Here is a 27,010-nt window from a genome sequence, read left to right on the forward strand (position 1 = left end):
TTCAATTTTAGTTGCAGGGGGCACTGCCCACCATCCCTTGAGGGAGTCGAGGAATCGAACTGGCAACCTTGAGGTTGAGAGCTTGCGCTCCAACCAACAACTGAGCCATCCAGGAGGCAGCTCAGCTCAAGGTGCCGTGTTCAATCTTAGTTGCAGGGGGCAGAGCCCACCATCCCTTGCGGGACTCGAGGGATTGAACTGGCAACCTTGTGGTTGAGAGCCCACTGGCCCATGTGGGAATCGAACCGGCAGCCTTCGGCGTTAAGAGCACGAAGCTCCAACCACCTGAGCCACCGGGCCGGCCCCCACAATTACTTTTACACCAACCTAATAGTAGTAGTAGAGAACACGTCTTCCCACCTCATTCTAGTGCTTTTTCCACTAAACTGTTCCCTTCCTATTCAATTTAGTCAGTATGGGAGAAAAGGCTGCTCAGATCTCTTTTATTGCCACTAAAGTCACGAATAACAGATAATGTGTGGGTTGGTAGGATAGTTACTGACAATTTGGACAGCTCAAAATTCAGGAATGAGATTTTTTTTTCCCCTATCAAAAGCCACTAATACTCAGGGGGAAAAGTAAGACATCAAGTTAAGAACTTACAAGTTTAGTGTGTGTGCTTGTGTACAGATGTGCATGTTTTGGAAGGTAGAGAAATAAACATAACTAGCAAGGATCTTCTTTTCCAAATTAATACATTGACACTTATTCTATTATTTAAATAGGTCCCAATTTCGATGACAGTACAGACTAGGAATCCTCTATATACAATGAAAGAACATCCACCTTGTTGATCTTGAATAATCAAATTTGAGATAAGCCAGAATCTACACTTTCTCTCAGCTGTGCATCCCTAGCTCACTGCCTTATTCTATTCTATTGCACTCATTTTGACTCACCAAACATCAGTACAGGAATGAACCCTAGGCAGGCTTGAAGACTGAACCTGCTAAAAGATGCTACACCAAGGAAATGGTCTTTCAATTCATCAAGTCCCACAGTGAACACTCAAGAATGTGCTTGGATTACCTGCTCCAACTTGCTCCTGGTAAAAGCTGGCAGACATGTATCCAAAGTTCCTGGATGGAGGGTGTCATCAGCAGATATAAGTCGAGGACTCAAGAATCCTTACTTCCATCTGGAAGTATGTTGTGTTGACTGCTGAGTATCCATGTCTTTTGCTAATACAGAAAGTTCACACTCTCAAACTGTCAGATGCTTCTGTCAGTGTAGCGTCACTGTCCTGATATGACAACCATGCTACAAGCAACTATTCTCAACATTAATTACTTCGAATCACTACAGACTTCTCTTAGAAAGTATTACCCACTCTTCCCAGGATGTGTGAAATGCAAAATGAGGCAACCTCATCGCCAATAAAATATTGAGAAGCTAGAGATAGCTTACCATACCATCATTACCAATGTTCCATGAGCCTGCAAGTCCATTTGCAACACATACATCATCTTTCTAGTACTTTCTCTCTAGATCATTTAGAAACCGAATTTGGAATAGAATGAACATTTGTGGATCACCTATTTGTGTTCCATGAATTGTGCTAGCTACTTTATAAATCTCTCATATAATCTCTACAGCTCTTCAAGATACTTTCGTTATTATGACTTTTGTTCACAAATGAAGAAACCAAGGCTCAGGGATGTAAAGTGACGTAAGTCCAAAGTCTTAAAGTTACTACATGGCACAGCCAACAGATAAACCCAAATCAGTACAAATATCTTTGAGACTTGCTTCTTACCACCCTATTTGCTTTCCAACGGAGCTGTACTGACTTATAATGATACTAGAAACAAGAGTATTCCTACTTCAATTTTTTGTTTGAAAACTGATGGTTTTAATACACAGCAGGGACTACCATGATTGGAACCAAATTACTATATTAAACCAATACCCATTTTCATATATCCTAATCTGACAATCTATATCAAATCTCTCTTTACTAGTCAGAAGAAGAGCAAGAAATGTTTTATTCAACCTCTCTAACATTTTCAAATATTTAGAATATACAAGATGCCCTCCACTTTTCAAAATCTATAAATAGTAATCTTTCTATAAATTTTCCCAGATAGATTTATGTTAGTCTGCTTGGAAGTAATGAACCTTTTTGAGTTGTAACAATAAAACGAAGAATTCCAAAACAGGCTTCAATTTGCTGAAAACCCTGTAACAATGGATTAAAGACTAAAGTACAAAACATTCTCTGTAAACTATGTGTATTATATATCCACATTAATATGAGAATATGGGTAAATGGTAAAAGCTATCACTTTTAGAGTACTTACTATGTGCCAAGTACTTTGTATACATGTTTTCATTTTGTACCTTACAAAAGCTTGTATGATTATTAACTCCATTTTACAAACTAAGAAACTATGGTAAGAAAAATCCACATAAATTACCCAAAGTAATATAGCTAGAAAGTGATGGGTCTAGAATTCAAAGCCAGGTCTGTCCAGATTTAAAGCCTATGCTTCTTATCATCACCCTTTACTGCTTCCTAGTTCTTATCTGGTAAACATATCCTTGTCCACAATTCTAAAACCAATAAAGAAATACATACTTACTTAAACCCATTATTAACTATACCATTAATTTTTCATAGTTTCTAAAGTAAAATCATTAAAAAGTGCCTAAAAAGTTACCATTAGAAAAATTCAAGTAAAGCAACTAATTTTCATAAAATCCTGAGTGGTCAAGAACATATAATTCACACAACAAAAACTTTTTCATTCCTTGGGAGTTACTGTTCTTAAAAAAATAATAAGACTGATATAAACATAGTAAGACCAGTAAATCATTTTAAGTATTTAAGAAAATTCAAATATAAATCACCAGCCTAAAGGCTGAACAAAAGAACTCATTTTCCAAAATCATGTTACCTTCAATACTTAATGACTGAATTATGAATATTATTATATTCTGCTCTTTATCTAGTTTTATTATCAACTAAATAAAAGATGTAATCATATCATAGCTTGGACAATTTTAAACTTCTGAATGCCTATTGTCTCCCATGTTCCACTGTTTCAAATTTCTTTGTAAAAAGTACTATGTCTTAAAAAAGTAACATCCCCCAACATGAATTCTTCAATCTATTTTGAACCTAAATATATCTTTTTAATGTACAAGATATAGTTAAAAAATAACGCATTCTTTCCCTGTAGTTTATCAGACATATTCATCAGATTAGTAAACGGCAATATAAGAATCATTTTCTAAGACATGTCAAAGAATAGATCAAGGCTTACCTCCATTGCTAAAGCTGCTGTCTGTTGGTCATAATGATTCAGAAGATTAGGCATGAAGGTAGTATTATAAGGCAAATCTTGGCACATCCTCAAGGTAATAGGTTCACAAGAGAACAAACTGTGCCCACCTATATGCCCCACAAACATAGTCAAGGGCCAAAGACAGAAGATGATCCAACTCATAGCCATCCTTCCTTGATCTGAATGAGATTCAGATGATCCGGCCTACTCAGTATTTTAGATCTTTATACACCTGCAGGTCTCAGCTTGAAGAAGTACTTCTATATCTTACTGTTAAGTTCTTCCAACAGTTAAATACTCTTTGCACCGTCAGAGGTTTGTTAGATTGGTCTCACAAAAGACATTTGTTTTTGGTTTCACAATACGGGGAAAATGACATCATCTTGTCTCTTCTTTTCATTTTATTACATAGGGCACATTTGGCCAACATATCAAGTTGATCAGCCACATTCCCAAACAATAGATTCCATCTTAGGAGAAGAGCTATTTCTTCCTTTGATTGAAATATCTGAAAAGCATTTTTTTAAAAAATGGGAGAAATTAGTCATTTCCTCTCAAAATATTGTGGACTTGATATAAAATCTTTGATGAACTCAGTAATGTTGCAGGATATAAAATCAATATACAAAAATCTGTTGCATGTTATACATTAACAATGAACTACAAGAAAGAGAAAACTTTGATGAGCGATATCATAGTAACCGAATAGATAAAAATACAGAGGTATTTCACAAAGACATAGTCTAGATTATCTACCTTATCATGTATGCTATAGATACACTAAGGCAATCCTTAAACAGCATTTAAAGGCAAATTTTCTTCCCTCAGTTTATGTAACATATGGTTTGTCTATGACAGCAATTTTTCATTTATCATAAGATATAATTGATCTATTTTGAAAATTGTTTATGCTGTTGTCCTGAATTTTAAATAGCTGCCATATTTATAATCTAAGCTACTAAATTTAAAATTATATGTGTTTTAATCATTAATAGTGCATTTCACATTAATTGATTTGGCAGAAAGGATGTGCAGAAGAGATAAAATATAAATAAATCAAAAAGATATGGATTCAAGCCTCTCAGTAGCTGTGTGAATGGAAACATATCACTTAACTTCTCTGAACTCAGAATTTTTCTTCCTGAAAATATCACTTCTCTAACAAGGATGATATGAGTGAAGTATGAGATAACGTACATAAAAGTAGTCTATAAATGAATGGTAAAGCAGCATCAAGGATAGACACAGAAATATTTGATCAACAAATGTTTCATTACATACAGCCAGGCTGCAGAGAACAGAAATCATCCCTAGAAAGTCACAGCAGGAATAGGAATGATTCCTAGTTATAGTTTCCACTAAGCTTTAGAAGCTATTACATGTCCCTTCTTTTCTAGGGGCAAAAATATGTATCTCCTTTGGGTCTGGGAGGGTTTCAGTGGAGTGGAAGGCAAGTCTGGTAGGAAAAAAGCATATTCTAAGTTATACTTTCATTTGGTTTAGTGAGGATGTCAATTTGCTTTTATTTCATTTTGTTTCCTATGCATTGGATATTTCTGTGTTTGTTGTAGAGAGACTAGTTTGGGAAAACATGAGAAGTTCCGGTTCAGAAATTCTCAGAGACAGGCTAATAAGACAACTCAAATACTAAGGCCCATGAAAGCTTAGACCTTGAGACCTGTAATTGGTTTGGCTTAAAGTACGGCAAGAAGCTGTCATTTCTGCAGTGACAATGATTGGGACCTCTGCATCCCAAACTTTAGTTACCAAGCAGAAAAAACTATTTGGAGAAAGGAAAGCAATGGCCATCTTCCCAATTTTTCCTTCTAGTAGATGGTTTTAAAGTAGTGGAAGGTAAAAGGAAAGAATGTGGCCTCTAGAATTAGAAACACTAAAAGTTATGAGCAACCCCTGTGCAAATACCTAATCTCTCTATAGCAAAATCTCTAAACCAAAAATCTTTGCAAAAGCTTCTTGGCCTTTCATATTTTTTTCCTCCTCCAAGCTGGCCCCAGAAAGATGAAGGTCTGGCTATAGGAAACTAATATTAAACAAAGTCATTTATATTTAAGCAAAATTACCATGCAACACAGTAACAATTATGCATATCATTAAAAATGTGTCAAATACCTACTGAAAGCTTTATTTGGTTACAGCATTAAAACATCCATTTAAGTTCAGTCTTTGTAGTTTGCTGCTTACACAGCATGTTCATCTGCTTACAACCAAAAAAATTAAAGGGAACATTGTTCCCTATGAAATATGTATATAATAGTAATTTCAAATATTTCATTGGACAAATCTATTTTTTCAAACAGTGATGGATTTCAAATTTATGGTTCAAAGAAGACTACCACCTAAAACTTGGAGAAGAAACTGAGCAATGTCTCACTGGGTCTTTAAACTAGACGAGACACACCCTCACACTTCGACCTACTCCATCTATTTTACCTGATTTCCTCTCAATTATTCCTTCTCCCTCATTTGCAAGTGAAGCTTCCCAGCATCCTCTAAGCTTCCTCTATGCCCTACAACATTCATTTTACCATATAGCCCATATATCAAAACAGTTTTGTAAACTCTATCACGTTTGGCTGGGTTAGGACAATAATCTTCATATATCAAAATTGTAGTTTACCATTATTAAAATAAATAGGAAAAACATTGAATGCAGTGAGACAAAAAAAAAAAAACCACAGCAAAAATCTTAAAGAATTTATATGTCCTCCAAATCACAGGTTCTCTAATTTTAATGTGTAGCAGATTCATGGATTCCCCCCACAGATCTAAGAAATCTGAATCTCTGTAGAATGATGTGCATTCTAACAATTATCTCAGGTACTGTTACAAATGGTCCATAAATCATGTTTTGAGAAATGCTATCCTGAAATAGAAAGAAAGAGTATAGGTGTATTTAAATATAATTATAATACATATAAGCAAAATACATAAAATGAATTCAAAAAATTAAAAGCAGATAAAGAATAACACTTTAATAGAAAGATGGGAAAGGGACATAAATTTACAAAAGGAATACAAATAGCTAACACATAAAAAGATATTCAATTTGACTAATAACAAAAAAATGCAAATATAAAAGAACATATTTGCCAATCAGATAGGCAAAATAACAATGATAGAACACAGTACAGGAGAGGGTGCAGAGAAACAAACATTGTCAACATTCCAACACTTTCAAATACTCCTGTGTTTTCCCCAAAATAAGACCTAACCGGAAAATAAGCCCTAGCATGATTTTTCAGGATGACAACCCCTGAACATAAGCCCTAATGCGTCTTTTGGAGCAACAATTAATATAAGACCCAGTCTTATTTTCAGGGAAACACGGTATTTATTGGTGGGAATGTAAGCTAGTTGGTATTTTTAAAAAATGGCTATTTACATCAAAAGCCCTTAAAATGTGCACAATTTAATCCAGCAAATCTATTCTATAATTTATTCTAAGTAAATACACAAGTACACATGATGCATTACCAAAATGCTAGTGAAATACTGTATATAAAATAAAAAACTGGAAACAATGTAAGTCTACCAATAAGGAATTAAACTATGGTACAATCACATACTGGAAGAGTATATGGTCACCAAAAATGATGAGCAAGGTCTGTATTTATTGACACAGTAAGACAGTAACAACACAATAAAAAAAAATGAAAACTAATTTACAGAACAGCATATATCCCATTTTTGTCAAATTGTACACAGAACTTTCAATTATTTAAAAATATTATAAATGCTATGAGATTTTATAAAAGAACCTATGGCACATTATTTTGTATATGGAATAAATTAACTCTGCTAAATGTATAAATGTGTGCTAACTAGCTGACAAGAATAAATACTGGTTGAATCACTGATTTATTGGCTGATAACTAAGCAACAAGCCAAGGGACTCACTACTACCCTACTGTAGGTAGTAAGAAAGTAAAAAAGTGATGATTAATTTAGTATGAGTCAAGTGATTTTCAATACTGAAAAATATCAGGTCACCTATCAGCTGAATCAAATGGTATACACATATAAAAAAATTTTTTGATATATACTCCAAATCACTTTTCAATAACATAATGAAATATCTGCTTCTAATCAAGATCATGTTGAGTGTAAGTAGCAAAAGTTATTTTTTCAAAGGTCGGGGCATCCATGGAAAAGCTGTAAGTTGAAGCTGTAAGACATGCAGGACACAGAGAAGATTCTGGACCCAAAGAGATCCAACCAAAATACAGTAACTCATTAAATAAAGATTAACAGTTGTTTTGGCATTGTTACTGATATTGTTTTTTACTATAGGAATCTGTAGAATTTCAACTGAATAAAGGGACCTGCTAGGTCCCTTTAACATAACTGAAATGAACAGCTTCAGGGGCCAGGGGACAGCAAAAAGTGAGATATGACAACAGTTATTTATGCCATACCTGTGGGAAAACAGGCACATTCACTTCTCCATAGAGCAATATAAGATATTTGGAAAACTGATTTCAGATTAAGTTACTTGATTATCATTCCATCAAAAAACAAAAAGGACTACATACATTTAAACCTACATTTTAATTTGTATGAACGTATAACATCAGGAATCTGATATTCCCCAATTGCCAGTTTTGTTTTGATGATAAAAAGTAAAAGCCCTTAAAATGAGTATCTGTCCTGAAGGACAGCAATAAAGGGGAAGGGGATTCAATCTTGGAAGGTTTTCTTCCCAAGCTGGTTGCAAAGCCAGACCCAATGAACTCAGGGGAAAAGCAGGAGGTGGCAACTGTGAAGAGGAAATCAGGCTGAATCCCAGAAGAAACAATGACAAAAGTGGGTCCTGAGGGCTTGTCAAGTGGCTCCTGAAACAAAAGATTCTGGTTCAGCGATTTCACTCCAATTCACACTTTCTGTACAGAAAGTGACCCCTTTCATCATTCTTAGTTTACATTTAATTTTCTTGACACCCTATAAATGTAGACAACATTTTGCATTTCCAATTCAGAAATACCATTTCACATACAGTGGCTCTACAGTGGAAACAGGTGGGATATTCTTTGTCTTCTTTCAGAGGAGTTTTCTAAGAATATATTGCAAGAATTAGCAAAGACTATACCACTAACAGAGTTTCTTCTCTTAAGGAAATTATTGTCTTGTTAGAGAGACAAAATATACACTCAGAGCATACTCACTAAGTATTACATTCCTTTTCCTAAAACTTATGTGGTCTTTGGCCTTCTGTTTTCCACATCTTATTATTTAAAAAATAAATTCACTGAAAATATTGCCTTTGTTGCTAAAATAAAGTTTATATATTTTCATATTTAATTCATAGGACTTTGATTCCTATTAATCTCAGAGTACCTGTTTCCTGATCTTTCTTACCTTCTCTCTAATTTTTAAAGTCCATCTTGTTATCTACTGTTTACAACAAACAGCTTAATCTTCCAATGTGCTGAGTGATAGAGTTCAAAAAAATAAAACAGGAAAACAAATACATCTAGAATTAAAATGAATGGTGGACGTCAAAATCCAGTCCATTTTACAAATTATAAATTACTTTTAAGACTAAAGAAAGGAGATCTTTGAAAACTAATCTGAAACCAATGCTGGAAAGTTAAAAGATGGCCAGATTCTAGACTAAAAAAAAATCAGATTGAAATTCCAACCCAGCTTCCCTTTCCAACTAAAATCTGTTCAGCAGAAATTTCTCTAATATGAAGCCCCTGATTTTTTTCCCTTAGCAAGGTTGTAAGGTTTGGAAGTTTTGACTATAAAATTATTTCAGTAAGATAAAATTTGGGGACCAGAATTGGGGTGTTGTTTTTTTTAAAGCCCACTAGCCTACTTATATTCACCTCAAACTTCATTTGCAATGCACTCCTTGGATCCAACAAAACTGTCAATACTTCTCAGCATAATGAATTGGAAAGTAAAAAGAAGTCATTTTTGAAACAGTTAAAACTCCTTCTTAGCCAGTAAAGACTTGTTACTTTTCAAACATTTATGGAAATGCCACTATTGGAAAAGCTTTCCTGTCTCTCCCCAAACCCTGTAGCACATCTTTTCCCAAATCTATACTAAATAATTTCTCCAGTACGTATTTTCCAAACCATTCTTTTTGTTTGCATTATTACTTTTATTGTGGGCAGTTGCAGTTTTAAGCAGCTATAATTCTATAGTTTTAGAGATTAAAAAAAAAACAACGATGCGAACATCACTCTCTTCTATGAAAGAAGGCAAAGAAAGATGCGGCAGGAGCTGTTTCCTACAACCTCTCTCCTAAAGAAAATAAAATCAATAGCAGTCTATGATCAACAAACTAATATGCTCAGAATAAGTTGTGAGTATAAAATCTTACAGTTTTACTAACAAATACGAAATTTAAGTTGGGTAGCGATATTTTCTCCTGTCAAGTGAGAAACAGAGGACTTATTGTGAGTTAAAAACTCCTATCTCCTTACCCAATGATAAAGCTTTCACATTGTACTATACAAAGAAAGAATGTGCACTTTACTATTAAATTCCCCTCAACCCTCCCTACTTCAAACATCATGGATTTCCCAAGAAAAAATCCACCTAAATGTTCAAAGCACAAAATAAAGCCTAAGTGAAGATAGTAGCTAAGATGAGGAAACAAACTAAAGACTTTATAGTCCTTTCTTCTCCTTCTGCTAATGGGACACTAATAAATTTAGGAATACTAGTACTGAATGAGGAAAAAGAAGGAGGAAACAGAAGGTAGGATGGTAGGCTTTATAACTTTTGCCCATAGTTCCAAAGCATTTGGTGGGTAGAGGAGGCATGTTATTCACTAAATAAAAGGTAACATGGTCAGAGAAGGGCAGCAACTTAATTATATTTTATCTTCCACTCTATCCTTCAGAACCCACCCAATTAAGCTTTTAACACCTTTACACTACTTTCCCTAACTCTGAATCTTTTTACCTTTATGTTGTGTTTTGGTAGTTCAAGTAAATGGTTTTTCCCCCCCTGGAGGAAAAAGATACTATTTATTTGCTTAAAAGTCCGGGGTGGGTGGGTGGGGGGGGAAAGCATTATCTTGAGGAGTCATTGCTCCTTAATAAGAGAACTAAGTAGTTACCTATTCCTTAGACCGTCAGCACGCCATAAAGGCTAAAAGAAGGCTAAGGAGGGAGGTAACATCCCCAATGTGAGCAGGTCTTTGTTTCCTTGGCTTTGCAAAGCAACCCATTTCGCATAAACGAACATTATAGGTCTACCAACACTACTTTTATAAAATAAGATTTTGTCTGAATACTTGTATGTAGCAGTCATTTATTGAGCTGCCGGTCTGCTCTGCTGCTGCAAATGTGCCTTAAATTCAGAAGGCAACCAAAATGCAATGTTTCGTTTATCCTGGCCAAAACACTGGACCTCTTTTATAGGGTAGGTATTTTTCAACTTCGAGTCCATTCCTATGCCTAAATTAATGCCATGCGCCTTTGTTCTGGAAAAAAAAAAAGGGGGGGAAAAAAAAGCTCTCTTTCTCTAACAGAGTAGGCACCTAACTCCAGGACTCGTGAGATTTAAAAAGCCTCCAGAAAGATTTTGAAATGTCTTGACATATTGTAACAGCCCCTTTATTTCAGAGGCCGTCTACTAATTACCCAGCAACACCCATGGCAAACACAGCATAAAAGGGGGCAGCTGGGGGAGCGTTTGGGAGGCACGGCCGACTTTGCAAACTGATGGGATGGAGGGGACAACTTTCAGGCTTTGGAAGTAAGAAGTCTGCCAAATGCTAAAACGACGTCCCGGCAGGTGGAAATGCTAACGTGGGGCTCGGGCCGGCCCCAAGGGCCCGGGGGCGCTGGAGCCCCGGTGCATTGTCCTCCCCGGCTGGCAGCCGCGTCCTCCACCCACGCTCCCGGCTGGCGGGGAGCGCCACACGCCCCCGCGGCGCCGACCGAGGCAGCGGACTCCAGCTGAGGACGCGGGGCACGTTCCCCGGAGAAGGGTTTGGGGCGGGGGTGGGGGAGAGGGAGCCGCGATCCACACTCGCACAGGTTGCCCAGCGCGAGCTGAGGACACAGAGGGTTAATCATCTCCCCGGGCATCTGCCCACCTCAGCCCCCAATTCAGGTCCTCCGCACCCCCTCTGCCCGCTGTCGATCCCGCGAAGCCCCTCCGACACCCCCGCCACAGCCCGGCGCCGAAAGCTTTTGTTTTGGCCGCGACGAGAATAACGATCCCTGAGGAGGAGGTGCCGGGGCTGCTGGTGGCTCCTCAGCACAGGGTGAGGCAGAGGAGCCGGCAGCCGCGGCACCTCCACGTTCCCCACACTCCCCGCGCCCTCTGGCCGCTAACCCGGCCGGGAGACCGCACGCCTTCGTGCTCACCTCACACCGCTGGACCCGGCTCCAAGGGGGCTGCAGCGCCGGCCGGGGACCGCCACGGGTCCCTCAGGTAAACGGTGGGAGCGAGGACCGCCAGCGCGCGCCTCGGAGCGACCGCGAGCTTTCCCGAGCGCCGAGGCGCGCGGCCCGGGGAACGACGGAGCGCGCGCGCGCGCACGCACGGCGCAGGCGCGCTGCGCAGGCTCGGCTGAGCGCTCCCATTTTGAGCCCAGCTGCGCGGGGCTGTCTCAGCGCGCTTCGTTGTTCTCTGCCTCGCTTTCTGTGAGGCGTCTTGCACTGTCCTGCCCCAGGGGAGTCAGTCATTCCCAACTCTGGTAACGCGTTTTTCTTAAACGTGCTCAGCACTGTTTGTAAAGCCTTTTCTCCCCCCGTCCTGAGATAGCGTGGCGATTCTCATCCCTCCAGCCTAGGATGCTATAACTGCAAAACCGCCAAAACCTGTTCTGAGAACAAGTGTGCCCACCTCGGGACCCAGGCACTGGAGGTGGTCAAGAGTCTGGTCACCCAATGCTGGGGTGCGAGTAGAAGTAGGAAACTGGCCTATTTCAGAGGGCCACGCTGTGACAACAAAGCAGACAGGATACCTGCCCAAGGATAGTTTATATCCTCTTTGCCAAGACCTTAATGAACAGGGGGAACTTATGGTTGGTTATTGGTGGCATTCCCCATCTTTTTAAGGACATGTTTCCCTTCCTTTTCTATATAAACAATTTTAGGGCTGAAAACATTCTTAGAGATCATCTAAATCCAACCTCTCATTTTTCAGATGAGGAAAAGAACGCCTAGGAAGATTAAATGACTTACCCAAAGCCATGCAGCGTTTTCATGGCAGTCTAGATTCATTCAAGGCCAAAGCTATTCTTTTTCACCACACTGTTTTACCTACTTTTCTTTCTCTTCCTTTTTGTCCCTTTTCAACCTACACTTCAGCAGAGGCATCATTTTGTTCTGTTGGTAACAAACAGGACTTCAAGTAATATTGATCCTGTTGCACAACAATGTGAATGTATTTAACGCTACTCAACTGTACACCTAAAAATGGTAAAGGTAGTAAATTGTATGTTCCGTATTTTACCACGATTTTTAAAAGATGCTCAATAAATGTTAAATATTGAGTTTTAAGCGTAGACAGCCATAAGTATAGTTTAACATCAGAAGGTGAGCTATGGGAAAAGGCATAATAAATGAGATCTAAAGTGACATTTTCAATTTTCCTAATAAATACTTGTGCCGTACCATTTTTGTTTTTTTAAAGTCATGTTGATCCTTAGGCTGACTAAGCAACCCCGTGTGTCCTGTGGAGTCAACACTGCCTTTATTGAGGGTGATTGAGGAGGAAAATGTTGTATGTGAAAAACTATGTGCCTGCTTTATATACGGGGGTGCCAAAAAAATGTATACACATGACTTGTATTCATCTTTTGTTATCAGTATATATTGAGTATTACCATTTTAATAGTTTTTTTTTCCCTTTCTTAAAATAGGTATACATGTTTTTGGCACCCTCTGTATATCCAGATTCCTTGTACTTGTGGAACCTCTAAAGATCTGCTGCTAGATACGTTCATATGCATTTACACAGCATCCTGTGGAAACTATCGGGGGTAGGACATATAGCTCACTTGGGGAGGTGGGAATGATGTAGAAATCACAGATGTATCAACATGATTAAATCTCAGAAATAAAACATTGAGTGAAAAAAGCAAACTACAACATATGTAAATTATTATACCTCTTTAAGAACACCTAGTTGTATTATTGGTGAGGTCAAACATATACATATAATAAGCGTAAAACATGGACAAGTAGGTTAAACACCAATTTCATGACAGTGGTTGCCTCTAGACAAGCAGTGAGGGGGATGAGAGGTGGGAAGTGTACAAAAGGGACTTCAACTAGTAATCACACAGATGAAACAAAAGTGTTAATTTTTTAAAAATCTCAGTGGGATAAACTTAAATTTAAAAGAAAAAAGAAAAAAAAGGAGGATACAAGCGTTTTTCTTATGCAAACCTCTAAACTTCTCTTTATGTTTGAAACGTTTCATTTAAAAGTAATGTTGAAATATCATGGAGATCGAGCTGGTGTGCTCACTATTATGAACACAGCTTGAATGGTGTCATTCAGACTGGGGGATAGTGGGGTGGGGGGTCAGCAGTCAAACTGATGAGGTGCTGGACAAGAGGAGGCTCGCGCAGGGTGCTGGTTGAGAGGATAGACAAAAGGGACCTTATTTTCAGGGATAAAAATATTTAAATCCAACAGGATAAAGTGTGATGCTCTCTTTTATCCCATCTCTTTCATTCCATGTTGTAACCACCAATAGAAAAGGCTTTAATGAGCGGAAACTTCACAGAGAGACACAGCACTCTTTCAGCATGTTGTTAAAACTGGTCTCTTTCTGGATGAACCCGTTTTGAAACCATAAATGTTAACATGGTAATTTAGTATTGCATCTACATACCTCCTCCAGGCCACCCCACCACCACCACCACAGGCTTTGTTTATTCATTTACATACAACCTGGTCATGTGGAAAAACCACTAGGGTGGAATTGGACAACCCCGGTTCCAATTTCAGTTTGGCCACTTACAGATCCTTTGTTAACTCAAGGAAATCAACAATCTCTATGAGCTTCACATTTCTTTTTCTTTTCCTTTTTAAATTGGAGATATATAAATGCTGCCTATTTCAAATCTATGAAACACAATACAAACAACAGAGTTTATATTTGTTTAATTTGGAGCAGAGTATATTCATATCTATGTTAGTGAGGAAAGAATTTGGGGGGAGAGGAATGTTGTTGTTTTTTGTTGTTGTTGTAAGCTGCTGCCTACATGAACTGCTTTACATTTACCAAAGAAGCTCTGACTGGAATTTTGAATTTTTTGTTATTCTTCAGCACTTGTTTATAGTTCTATCACAGCAGTTGTCACTGTGGGCCTTACATTAGTTATCTATACATTCTATTTTCCAGTCTTCCTCATTAGATTTTTTTATCCTTGTATTCTCACTCCATCCCTTATTACATGAGGGGTGGGGGTTCAATAAATATATTTAAATTATATTTAAATTTAATTTAAATTGTAAAATTTCCCACGTTTGGAGTTATTCTTATTAAGGCATGCCATCTGCTGGTTTCACGGTGTATCTGTCAGCCTGAATTCCCTAATCCGATAAATTAAAATTCATGTGGAAGCATTTGTGAGTTCGTGTGTCGGGCAATTTTCCCACGTCCTTCCACTCCCAGTTGCAGGTGCTATTCTTGCACCGAACCAGTGGCGAATTCCGTCTTTTACCTGTTGGCCACTCTTAAAACCTGGAAAAGTGGAGTTTACATTTCGGAGCTTTCGGACCAGAGCAATATAATTGGGCATGCTCAGTAGGTTAGCCTGATTTGGAACACAAATATGTCTTGAATGAGGGTTTTCAATGTTGCTTGTTTCAGGATTGGATGTATCTTCATTCCAGCATTATATTGGGAGATTGCAGCTCCTTCCCCCCATTGGCTCTCTCACTTTTTCATTTTATCCGTGTGCCCAATTTTGAAGCCAGCCCTTCTCGTTCTCCTGGCCAATCAAGAGACCACACATTGTTGCCTAAGAGACCCCGGATATCAGTGAAAGGATTTGTAGATGGTGATTGGACTACTGGAAGCTAGGAGGATGGGGGCTGGGCAGAGTCAAAGAAAAGGCAACTATGGCAACACCAGCGCTTGAGGCTTGAAGAGGGAGACGAGCTAAAAGAGGTGAGGCAGTGGGTAGTGCATGAAAAAGAGGGAGACTTTTGAGAGTTCCACTCTCAGATCCTCTTGGGCCTCTCACAAGCCTTGCCAGTGCTACTGGAGATCACATTTTGCTCCGTTTTAGCTGCAGTTAAAGTACCAGGTGCTAAATAGTTATGCAATTAACTAACAGATAATTATTTCTGTACCTATCAAGCACTAGCTCTTTTATTATAGTTTTTGCTTTCAACTAGTTGACTATAAGATCAATTCGTATTTAAATCTAACCGTAATTGCCTGATACTTACTTGATCATATCTGAGGTTCCCTTCTTTAATGATGCTGCAGTTTTCAGTGGGTGAGTTGTGTGTTAGCAGAGAAACTCAATCCTATTCTGCTCTGTAAACTTCAAATAAAAACCCGACAGTCTTTAGTATAATCCTAGTACTCAATTCATAATGTTCCGAGTTTCACCCTGCATTTTCACTAGTTTTAATCATTAAACGGCCCCCCCTCCACTGTTGAATTCATTCATTCCGTTGGTTTAACAAAACCAACTGAGTACCTACCCAGTATTATGTACTATGAGATTAGGATTCAGGTGAGCAACGTCAGAAAACCCCATAAGCAAAGAAACAGAATTTTGTATTATTTTCTCTGAGTGTTGGAAAGTTCCCTGTGTGGGGGCAGATTGTGCATAAAGGGAGAGACAGGCAGATGAAGCTGAGGAGGTAGATTGAAATAAATTCATAGTGGACCTAGACATGCATGCGAAGGAGTCTGGATATTTGCTAGCCATTAGGGAGCCTCTGAAGGTTTTTGAGCTGAAAAGTGACATGATCAACTGGTCCTTTAATAAATACCTTCTTAAGGAGAATGGAGGTTACCAGACGCTGGGGGCTGGGGCAAAAGGGGAGATATTGGTGAAAGGGTACAAACGTTCAGTTATAAGATGAATAAGTTCTAGAAAGCTAATGTACAGCATGGTGACTATTAATAATAATATATACTTGAAATTTGTTGAGAGTAAATCCCATGTGTTCTAACCACACACACAAGTGGTAAATATAGGGGGTGATGGATATGTTAAATAGTTTGTGGTAATCATTTCACAATGTATACATATATCAAAACATCACTCTGCACACCATATATATATATATATATATATATATATATATAATTTTTATTTGTTAAAAAAAAAACCTCTCTAACAGTAGACTGTAAGCTCCATTAAAGCAGAGACCTGTCCTTAGTAAAGTTGAATAATGCTGACAGTGAAAAGATGGAATTGGAGATGTGTGGCCACTGGAACTTTATCACAGAACCCATCCTTCCTGTTAAACATGGAACTAGAACAATACTTTGGGGGTTAGGGCCCTAGGCCTTCCTTCTTCCTTTTTATCCAAAGAAATAGTAAAGATGAATGTTCAGGAACAGCCATTAAGGAGAAAAGAGGTCACAAAAAAGCAACCACAAGCTTTATATGTGGAAGGAGAGGAAGACAACTTCCTTTGTCTTATTGATGGAGTGGGGGCAATTCTTTTTGTGTATGTTATATGAAAGTGTCTGTCTTTAGAATAGTCCTGAGTGGTCTATACTGTGGACGTGTGTGTGTGTGTGTGTGTGTGTGTGTGTGTGTGTGTGTGTATGCACACTGCCAACCTTCTGGAAGGAAAAAAAAAATGGTAAAAGAATGACAAAAGACTGGGCAGGATACCCCATGTGCGTGCTTCAGCAGGACGGTGTTCCAAGAGGGCTGTTTCTCCTGGCTAGGCCCATGTCCTGAAAACAAAACTTTCCTCAACTTGATTTGAAGATAGCCTAATTCAAAAAATTTCCAGCTCTGAGGAACCAGAAAAAAATGAAGCAACCAGTGCAGGTCCTTGGGGAGGCCCTAGAAAAGCTCCTTTGTCCTAATTCAAAAATTTTGCCTAGCTTGTTTCCTACACAAACTGAGAAGAGAGTTTCTCAGCTTACAGCAGGAGTTTTTAACCTTGGATAAGCAACATTTTATATTCATGTGCATTTTTCTAGGGAGGAGATTCAGAGCTTTCATCACATTCTCAAAGAGTTATTTGGCCCTCGTAAAAAGATGAAAAACAACTGGTTTAATGAGAAGAAAGGTCAAAATGTAAATAAATAACAACAACAAAAAGAAATGTGTAATTTATAACTGGGCAGATCTAGACTCAGTGACCATGCTTTGCATCTATAATTTGCCGGCTCACATGTACTTTTATAGCTGCCAATTAATAATATGTAATGCAACCATTTCTTATGCCTTTTGCAACTTAGCTAAACATGTGTGACTCAGATATTTAGCTGTTAGGGGGCTGAGAAGAACGTGAGGGCTGGTCTGAGCCCTGTTTATTCCAGTGGTACGGTGGCAACAGGCAATTGCGAGAAGGTATTGTCTCGTGATGCCACTGAGGTTTTGAAACATTGGCTGTATCTTCCGCTATAACTTAAACCTGAGAGAGACTATTATATATCAAGTGAGAGCCTCAAAGTTTTCAGATCTAGTATTTGGGGGAATCCCATATCCGCCAAAAACCAATGTGTGGTTTTTTTTAATTGTCCAATATTTGCTGCTGCAGAGTAATTTTTAGAGCCAATAAATCAGGCAGGTCTCCTCAGGCATCACCACTGCCTTCCAATATGAAACCCACCTGCAGAGAGGAAGGCAGAAACACTGAGAGTATATACGGAAGCCACCGTCAATCTGTTTGCAATGTCTTCCATCTTAAAATATCGTGTTATGGCCCTCTAAAGGCCAGGCATTGAAGCACTCTGTGAATGATGGAAAGTTCTAAGAAAGGCTGCAAGGAAGTTGCTACTTATTGAGGCCACCTACCTGTCAGGCAGTCTGCGGGACCCTTATTCTCTGATCTTCACAGCAGCAGTGAAGGGTAGATACAGACATTCTTATTTTACAAATGAGGAAACTGAAGCTCAGATAGATTCAATAACTTGTTAAAAATTATACAGCTATTAAGCTATTAATACTAAGTGTTAGAGCCAGGACCAAACTTGTATGAGGTAAAAAAAAAAAAAAAAGTTGTAAACAATACAAATAGATTCTAGCTAATGTAAGCAAAAGAGGAACTTTATTGCAAGGATATCAGGAGGCTCGCCAAATGGACAAGAAAGGACAACAGGCTTCTGAAGGGTGAGGAAGCAGGAACAACTTAACAGGACACCAGTGCTACTTTGTATGACCACCATCGCTGTACAGTAAGGATAAGCCAGTGTCCATCCAGCTGGCCTCGCTCACTCTGTGACCACCTCTTGGCCAGGGAAGGGGAGGCCATCTTGATTAACCACCCCAGAAAACTCTAAACATTGAGAGAAAAGTAATTCCTCATGGAAATTATAGTGCTTTAATCAAACAAAGGCAGACATGTACTGGGCATCTGAAAATAGCACATTTCCTGCAATAAAATCAAATCTGTCCGTCTCTACAGGCTTGGCTTTGTACATTACATCATTCTACTATTTAAATATGGTATCAAGCTAGAACCCTTGTTACTTAGATGTCAGAAAGTTAGGAGGGGAAGAAGAAAGTCACAAGGGACGAGAATGGAGGGTTTTATATTGCACTATGATTTTATGAATTAAAATACTTCTTTCTGGCCAATATCGTATGTTCTTAGCTAGGAGTGATTCTGAATTGCCCTCTGTGGTCCAGTGAAAATAAAGTAGAGTTAAACAGACCTGGGTCTGATTTCCAGTTCCACCACTTACTGTCTATATAATCTTGGGCAGGGCATGTAGCTTCAATGGGCTTCATTTTCCTCACCTATAAATGAGCTAAAACCTACCATCTCACCAGATTATTATGAGTTTCAATTGAGCGTACATATAAAGTGCCTGACATTTAAAGTGTTTCCAATAAATGTTCCCCCCAGTTTCCTCTCTCAAAATCTAAAAGATGGTGTATTTTTAATATTAGTATTTTTAATATTCTAAAGATTATGTTATTCATTTTTTCTGATAGGTATAGTTTTTCTTATGGAAGAATATCCAGTTATTTCATGATGGCATTTGCACCTCCAAAAAGCACAGATGGTCCCAAAATGCAGACAAAAATGAGTACCTGGACACCCCTAAACCATCAGCTTTTGAATGACCAAGTAAGTGACCAGAGCTGTTTTATCAGTTGCATCCATGCCTTAAAGGAAAGAATAAAAGTATTAACATTTTAGTTGTCAAAAATATGAACATTAATTGTTTAGGATTGTGTAATGGATGAAAAAAAATGAAGGTTTTTTTTTGTTTTTTGGTTTTTTTCCAAAAACTTGTATTGAGCCCTTGCTGTGTGGGCAAGGCTGGCAATAGACACAGTTCCTACCTGTGATGAAAAGGTCTTAGATTCGTTCTTTCCTCCACTGCCATTCCTCCTCTCTCTCACCTCAAATGCCTTTTTTCTTCCATCACTGGTTCTCTGCTGGACCTACCAGGAATGAGAGAGAAGAGGGTAATAATCATTGAGGAGTTTCCAAAAAAACAGATTTCCTTCCTAGCGTGGCAGTTACTGGATAATGCTGCACATTTAACCAAATAAATAACATGAATAATCTTATCTGATTATTCACATGACTCAGGTTCTCTTAAGAAGTTTATTTCCCACCTGCAATCTGCGGAGGCACTAGTAGAAAAAGGATTGCAAGGATGCAAAGCTGAATATCATGCTGGGGTGTGAGATTGGCGTCTCTGGGGATTTCTGTTCCTGCTTCAGTTAGGGGCAGAATTTACCAACAGCTCTGTGAGCTGTTATCGGTACAGTTGATCCTTGAACAACACAGGTTTTGAACTGTACTTATACATGGATTTTTGACTGTATGGGGGGTCAGCGCCGCTGACCCCCTCGTTGTTCAAGAGTCAACTGTCCCTATTATAAGGACCACACCTGGTTGGCAGTAGAATGCAATCAACATCAATAAAACTGACCTCATTATCTTGCTCATACACACCAGTTACTTCCCTCGGTGAAAGACACCACTTTACACCAAATCACGCAAGCCAGAAATCTTCCTTCTTCCTGTTAGGTCTGGGATTTGGTTTTCCCCAATTTACAAGGCCGTAACCTAACCTGTGACTTTTGGCATAGAAGACACTACAGTTTCCCCGCAAAAGACACAAGATTCTTGGGTCAAAGACAAAGAACTTTATTACTCACAGTGTAGCAAGCAGCCTGAGCAACGTGTTTGCGTTGCTTCTCCTTTCCCACTGTGTCCCACAGGAATGATGCAGAGGGCCCAGCTAAATACATGGGCGTGCATCACAGCTGAGGAACTATGAGCCCAGAGAATCCATTGTTTTTGCAGTAAGCAGTAAGCAAACCTGCTCTTAGTCCCAAAGGGAGACGGCACCTCGTGGCTCCAGGTGGCCTTGCTATAAACAACTTGGAGAAATTGCCCAAGAAAAGAGCAGTCAGGGCCTTGCGTTCTTGGTATTCCAAGACATTTAGACGTGTGAGAGGCCCGGGGAGGAGTGTCTATCAGCTCCTCTCACTTCCACATCCAAGTCAAAGTTTTAGGAGTCTTCCTCCTAGAGCTCTTCATCCAGGTATGTATCTCCATTCACCCATATACCTCCAGTTCCATATTCTCAGTTTATAGCCTCATAACCCTTTGCCTGGTGCATTGCAGTAACCCCCGAACTGGTTCCACTGCCTCTATCCCTACCAACCCATTCTCTGTTCTGGTCCCAGAATGATCGTTCTAAAATGTCAATCTAATCCTATTATGTAAAACCCATAATGGCCTGCTCCAAAGAGTAAATTCCAACCCCCCATGCATAACATTGAGGACCTTTCATGAGGTGACCTCAGTCGGCCTCCCAGTTCCAACCTCTGCCACTGCTTCCTCTCATCTTGTGTCCAGGCTCCCAGAAGAGCCATTCTGTCTCACACCTCCACACCTTTGCACATGCTCTCCTCTTGCCTCCTGTCAGAGTCCACTCAACTGTTATTTCAATAGGAAGCCTCCTGCTTGTTTTTCTTTCCTCTCAGCACCATTTATCGGCTTTTCTACTTGACTCTAATATGTTAAGAGTTGAGAGTCTGTCTTTTCTCTCTGTGTCACCAGTGCCTTGTATGGTTCCTGAGGCATCAGACATGGAGTCCGAGTTCAGCTATACTCCCGGGACCTTTTCCATATACTCTCACCTTCTTGTCCCTCCTTCCTTAGCCTGGATGTGACCCTTTGCCTCTCTGAACCCAACAGATACGCTCATCGCTCTGGCAAAGTCGAAGCAGCAATCCTGACCCTCCTGCTCAGTACTTTCTTATTTCTACTCCTCTGATGTGAAATGTGAGCAATTTGGGGAGGTAGACAAAGGAGCTAGTGTAGCAATCGGAATAATGAGAAACAAAAGAGAGAGAGACTAAAAAGGAAAAAGATAAAGGAAGCGTGGAAAGAAGAGTGAGCTAGAAAAGAAAGGAGGGACCAGGAGAAACAAAAGGAAAGGCAGAAAGAGGGAGAGAAATCAGCCTTCATCTAGTCCTAAATAACTCAGGTTTATTGAAAGTCTTTTTTATTCAGCTCAACAAGAATATATTGATCATCTGTTTGCAATGCTCTTAGTTCTCCAACAGTTTATATAACAGCTTCTCTCCCCAAAACCCTCAGTGTTTAGTTCTGAAATCTGTTTTCCCATAGAATGGTGAAGGTTTTACACACGTGTGAAAAAGTGACTTGAATTGAAATACATAATTCGTTAGATGCCTTGATTTTCAGAATTTTTCTTTGAAAAATTGGAAGTCTTAAGCAACTTAGGATCTATGGAGAAAAAAGTGTCTTAATTGCCTGATGGCCTGTTGCAGGTTGGGTTACGAGAGAAGCAGACTCTGAGGTTGGCATGTAGGGTGTTGATTGGGGAGGGCTCTGGGATCATCACCATAGGGGAGCGTTGGGGGAAGGTTTGGGGCGGAGGAAGAAGCTGGGTGTGCTGCAGTCTCAGGAAGGCCTCCACTGACCCTGTGGCCACCTTCAGCATCATGGACAAGGCAAATCTCTCGAGCTCGTGGCTATTAGCCAGCAGCACTCCCAACAGGTGGGGAATGAATAAATCCTTCAGTCCTGGAGGGGGATCTGGGCAGTGTATGAGTACTATGGCAAGCATGACATGATCTTCTTTTGATTTTTGAATAGCTTTTGTCAAATTTAATGATAATTTCTAGAGCTAATATTTATTTTGCTGTTCAGGTCTCCCATTTTATTAAAAAATATATTTTTTTGGTTTAGTTAGGTTCTAGTTTGGAATAAAACTATTTTTCAAAATCCTTGTGTATGTGTATATACACATGTGTATGTGTATACATGTAAATAGACACACACACACGTAGAATTTCTGTATGTATATAACAAGCTCTGAACAGTGGCTTCCCCCCAAGGAAAATCACTAATTTGGATGCCATTGGGGAAGGTGGTCCTGTTAGAAAAGTGCTTTCATTTTTTTACTTTATACAGTGTGATAAAATGTCAAATTTTAAAACAAAGACAAATACCAGTAAGTAAAGAACAAGAACTCTTGGAATTGCACATTCTGGTTCCAGATCAGCTGTACCAATAATTTCCCGCATGACTGGAATAAGTCACTTACCTTTTCTGGGCTTTACTACCCTCTTTTATAAAATGAATAGCTTGGGTCAGATGACCATGATGTCCCTTTCAAATCTAACATTCTGACCATGAAAGGGATTAAAAGTAGATGCCAAGGGGCTGGCCCGGTGGCTCAGGCGGTTGGAGCTCCATGTTCCTAACTCCGAAGGTTGCCAGTTCGATTCCCACATGGGCCAGTGGGCTCTCAACCACAAGGTTGCCAGTTCGATTTCCCGCAAGGGATGGTGGGCAGCGCCCCCTGCTACTAATGATTGAACACAGCACCTTGAGCTGAGCTGCCACTGAGCTCCCGGATGGCTCAGTTGGTTGGAGCGCGCGTCCTCTCAACCACAAGGTTGCCGGTTCGACTCCCGCAAGGGATGGTGGGCCGCGCCTCCTACAACCAGCAACTGCAACTGGACCTGGAGCTGACCTGCGCCCTCCCAAACTAAGACTGAAAGAACTATAACTTGAAGCTGAACGGCACCCTCCACAACTAAGATTGAAAGGACAACAACTTGGAAAAAATCCTGGAAAAAAATACACACTGTTCCCCAATAAAGTCCTGTTCCCCTTCCCCAATAAAATCTTTAAAACAAAACAAAAAAAAGTAGATGCCAAGGATACAGCTGGCCAGAAGGTCCCCATGCAATCATTTCAAGGGGGTTTTCGACACTTCAAAAACAAGGCATTTGTCACCAATGATCAGTATAATTTTGAGGTCCTGTTTTTGTTTGTTTGTTTTTAATTTTGTCTTCTATTCTAGAGTAAAATGTGAAATATGTAACTGTTTCAGACAAATAAGAGTCTCAAGATTTTTAAACTTCACAGCAGACTTTAAGCAAAGAGATTAAATTCAAATTCAGATGCCTAAAAAATATCATCACCATAGGCAAATGTAACAGATTTCAAAACAATTCAGGCATTGTGAATTTTGAGAAGAAGAATCTTTTTAAAGTTTTATTTTCCATCTAGTGTTTGAATTAAAAGTAGCCAACATTTCTTTTCGAGTATGGTTCACAGATGGAATACAGTACATGTTAAGTGGGCTTTCTGAGAAAAAGCACCCAGTTATGTCAATCAATCATAATTTAGGAGCCCCCAATGTGTATCATTCCTACACCGTAATGATGTCACATGGTGGAATATGTAACTGCAGTGTCAACAGACTAAAATAACAATGCAGAATTTTGATTTAACAGCAGGCTCAGTGCAAACTGTGATATAAACATTCTGCAAAGAAAGATCTATTTTAATATTGCCATTTTGAGTCGATATTTGTTTTCCAGCTATTTAAAATGAAGAACATGACTGCAAATCTTTGAAATGAAGATTTGCTCCAAACCAGAGAATATAAGACTCTAAGTCTAACTGAGGACCTGGCAATGAAATAATTTGTCCCAAATTGTGTGGTCTAAGTTCATCTAGTATTTCTCCCCTCCTTCTTCCCATCAGTGTCTACGTGGGTCTAGATGCCATTCGGTAAAGAACTTGGACCTTGCTTAGACTTGGTCGTTGGCCCTTAAAAGAGTGTTGGTTTAGCCTGAATAATACTCCTGAACAAAACACATTTATTTGAGCAAAAGGATTGCAATCCAAGAGACAAAGATTCAGGTAGCGCCTCAAACTGCGCTCTGGAGAGTGGAAGGAAAGGCAGGATTTATAAAGGCAAAAACCACAAAATGTAATTTTTCATGCACATGAAGGATTGCTGGCCAGGTTAACAGGGATTGGTTAGTTCCAATATGCAAATAAGAGAGGTGAAAACTACCAGGAAGGAAGTAAAGTCCCTATGTGTCTATGTAGCGGTTGTTATTCCAGGATGTCTGTGGCTCCAGGATGTGTATGGCTCAGCCCTGAGGTGAGTTTCGCAGCAGGTTTAGCAACATAAATGCAGCTCTGAGAACTGAGGCACAAGATGTTCATAGACCCCACTTCCTTAATAGCTTCCTGACTCTATTTTAAGTGACTCTCTTGGCAATCTTTATTCCATTTTATTTTCTCCATTATCACATCGACCCTGCTTAGACTTGGTCATTGGCCCTCTGAAGACTATTGTTTTAGCCTGAATGATAGTCCCCGATCTCCCACCCACCTCATTTCCCACCACCGTCTTGCTGCTTCTCCTGTCCCCTCAAAGTCAGTGCCCCTTTTGTTCCCAGTGCTTCATACTGTCATTGGCCACCATGATGGTCTTCCTGTCCTCCTTTTGAAAGGAGGTTGTGGTCTTGGGATCTAACCTTTTCTTCCCCTGTAAGGCCAAAAGCATGGGCAGCAGGTCACTAAGAATGTAGAGCTGGAAGTCAGGACTGGGAAGATCACGGTTCCAGTGAGAAACCACATACACAGTTGAGCAGAACACACGGTCTGGAACCAGTGATTGTTGTAAATCTATAAATGTAACCCCTTTGGGTCTTTGCTTGTCTTTTCTAAAATAAGGAAGCTGAGCCAAAAAAAAAAATCTTTAGGATTTCTTTTAGCTCTAAAATTCTATGACTTTTGAAGCTTTGTTGTTGCTGTTTTTCAATCAGCAAGTGTTTATTGAGGGCCTGCCATGGAAGCAGTGGAGAGTAGAGAGAAAGTGGTTGTAATCTACATGGGGAGCTAAAATGAACAGGAACAACTAGAGAGCCTTAGCAAACCCAAGTGGGGCCTGGGCTGTAAGTGGAGTACGATTTGGGAGGAGCTAGATCCCTGGGCATCAGAAACGTGCTGGGGTTGGGCGATTGATGACTGATAGGATTTGGTTAGACAGAGGAGAAGAGTTCAGGAAATATGTGAATCCAGATTTTTGAATCTTCTATATTCTATAGGTTCTCTTCCAATTTCATCTAGAAATTCTAAGTTTAAATGTTGCTGTTATTTGAGGGTCCTAATAGTCCAGGTGGCAGTTAATGGGGGGAAGGAGAGAAGGGCATTCTTTTTTTTGATGTGCAAAGAATATCTACTTGTGATGTATGAGATTTGCTCAGGAGCAAAACTCAGGCCAGGAGCAAAACTGCCATTTCACTGGCCTTGAGGTTGTTGTCGAAGCAATTATTTCAATCCTCATTTTGTATGCCCTTTAAAACTAGAGTCTGAGAGTCTAGAAAAGGAAGAAAAGAATAAAACCAGTTCTTCATCCTCCTCCACACAAAGGGAAGAAATAGATCAGAGCTACTCTCCAAGTAGGAACATTCTTGCAGGGCTAGAGAATTTAGATACTGCTAAGAGGAAGGGAAAAGCATCGATTCCAATTCTGAATGCTGACAGGGTGTATGTGTGGGAGTGAGAGACACAGTCACATCTGTTCATTACTTTCTCTGGCTTCCTCTCTCCATAACTCCCTCCTCTGCCCAACATTCTGGTAATAGTTTTCCCTTCCTCACTCATTGAAAAACACATATGACTGATACTCAGAAAAACACTTCTACACCAATATATAAATAACTCACATTGTACGGATCCATCCGTAAGGATATTCATTGTCACAACCAAATTCATTCAGTCCAGCGAACATGAGTATCTGTGATATACCTCACTCTCCGCTGGAGATGTAAAGTTGAATAAGACATGGTTTCTGTCCTAAATAGTATGGAACAACAAAACTACACAGATAAACACTGAGTTGTAAGGCCAGAGGTACACATATGCAAATTTCTAATCCTACAAACATATAAGTACATGTATATCCGCTGATATATATACATACTGAAATATAAAAACAGAGCTGCTCATTCATAAATTTCACAAGTTGTCATTCTATTGATATTGAAATATTTGGGGGGGAGGATCTCTGTTTTCCCTTTTTTTCCTTTATCAGCTTTTTCATCTCTTTTCCAATTCTAAAATTGATTTTACTTTACAATTCCATTCTTTTCTTATTTCTCACCTTAAAAAAAATTACTTCTTCTTTAAGATGAATTATTCTGCATGGAGAAAGTGAAGAAAAAGATACTTTGCCCAAGTTAAAAATAAATAAAGTACCTTCTCAGGAATGAAATCTGTCTTTTTATACTCAGTTGATACAAAGAAAAGATT

At 39.3% G+C, this 27,010-nt stretch overlaps 2 protein-coding genes across 7 annotated transcripts in view; one reads left to right on the forward strand and one right to left on the reverse strand.

Annotated features, from left to right (window-relative positions):
* The window catches only part of FZD3 (frizzled class receptor 3), a 71,697-nt gene extending 59,910 nt beyond the window's left edge, over window positions 1-11,787 (reverse strand). Inside the window, exons 1-2 of one of the 4 annotated variants that reach the window (XR_002137474.2) lie at window positions 11,642-11,781; window positions 3,267-3,795 (exon numbers count right to left, since the gene is read on the reverse strand). Coding sequence is in view for 1 of the 4 variants with exons in the window: in XM_019733223.2 (XP_019588782.2) it covers window positions 3,267-3,455 (189 nt within the window). In the remaining 3 variants the exon portion in view is untranslated. Of the gene's footprint in view, window positions 1-1,029; window positions 1,165-3,266; window positions 3,796-11,641 lie in introns of those variants that run through there. The other 3 variants (XM_019733223.2, XM_074338350.1, XM_019733224.2) reach the window with 3 other exon arrangements.
* Window positions 11,788-15,265: 3,478 nt separating this feature from the next.
* Window positions 15,266-27,010, forward strand: part of FBXO16 (F-box protein 16) — a 45,803-nt gene continuing 34,058 nt past the window's right edge. For all 3 annotated transcript variants that reach the window (XM_019733271.2, XM_019733272.2, XM_019733273.2), the window contains exons 1-2: window positions 15,266-15,407; window positions 19,384-19,519. In XM_019733271.2, the coding sequence (XP_019588830.2) occupies window positions 19,421-19,519 (99 nt within the window). In that variant the 5' untranslated portion in view covers window positions 15,266-15,407; window positions 19,384-19,420. The remainder of the gene's footprint in view (window positions 15,408-19,383; window positions 19,520-27,010) is intronic.

Source organism: Rhinolophus sinicus, linkage group LG07 (assembly GCF_036562045.2).
Source record: "Rhinolophus sinicus isolate RSC01 linkage group LG07, ASM3656204v1, whole genome shotgun sequence".
Taxonomy (NCBI): Eukaryota; Metazoa; Chordata; class Mammalia; order Chiroptera; family Rhinolophidae; genus Rhinolophus; species Rhinolophus sinicus.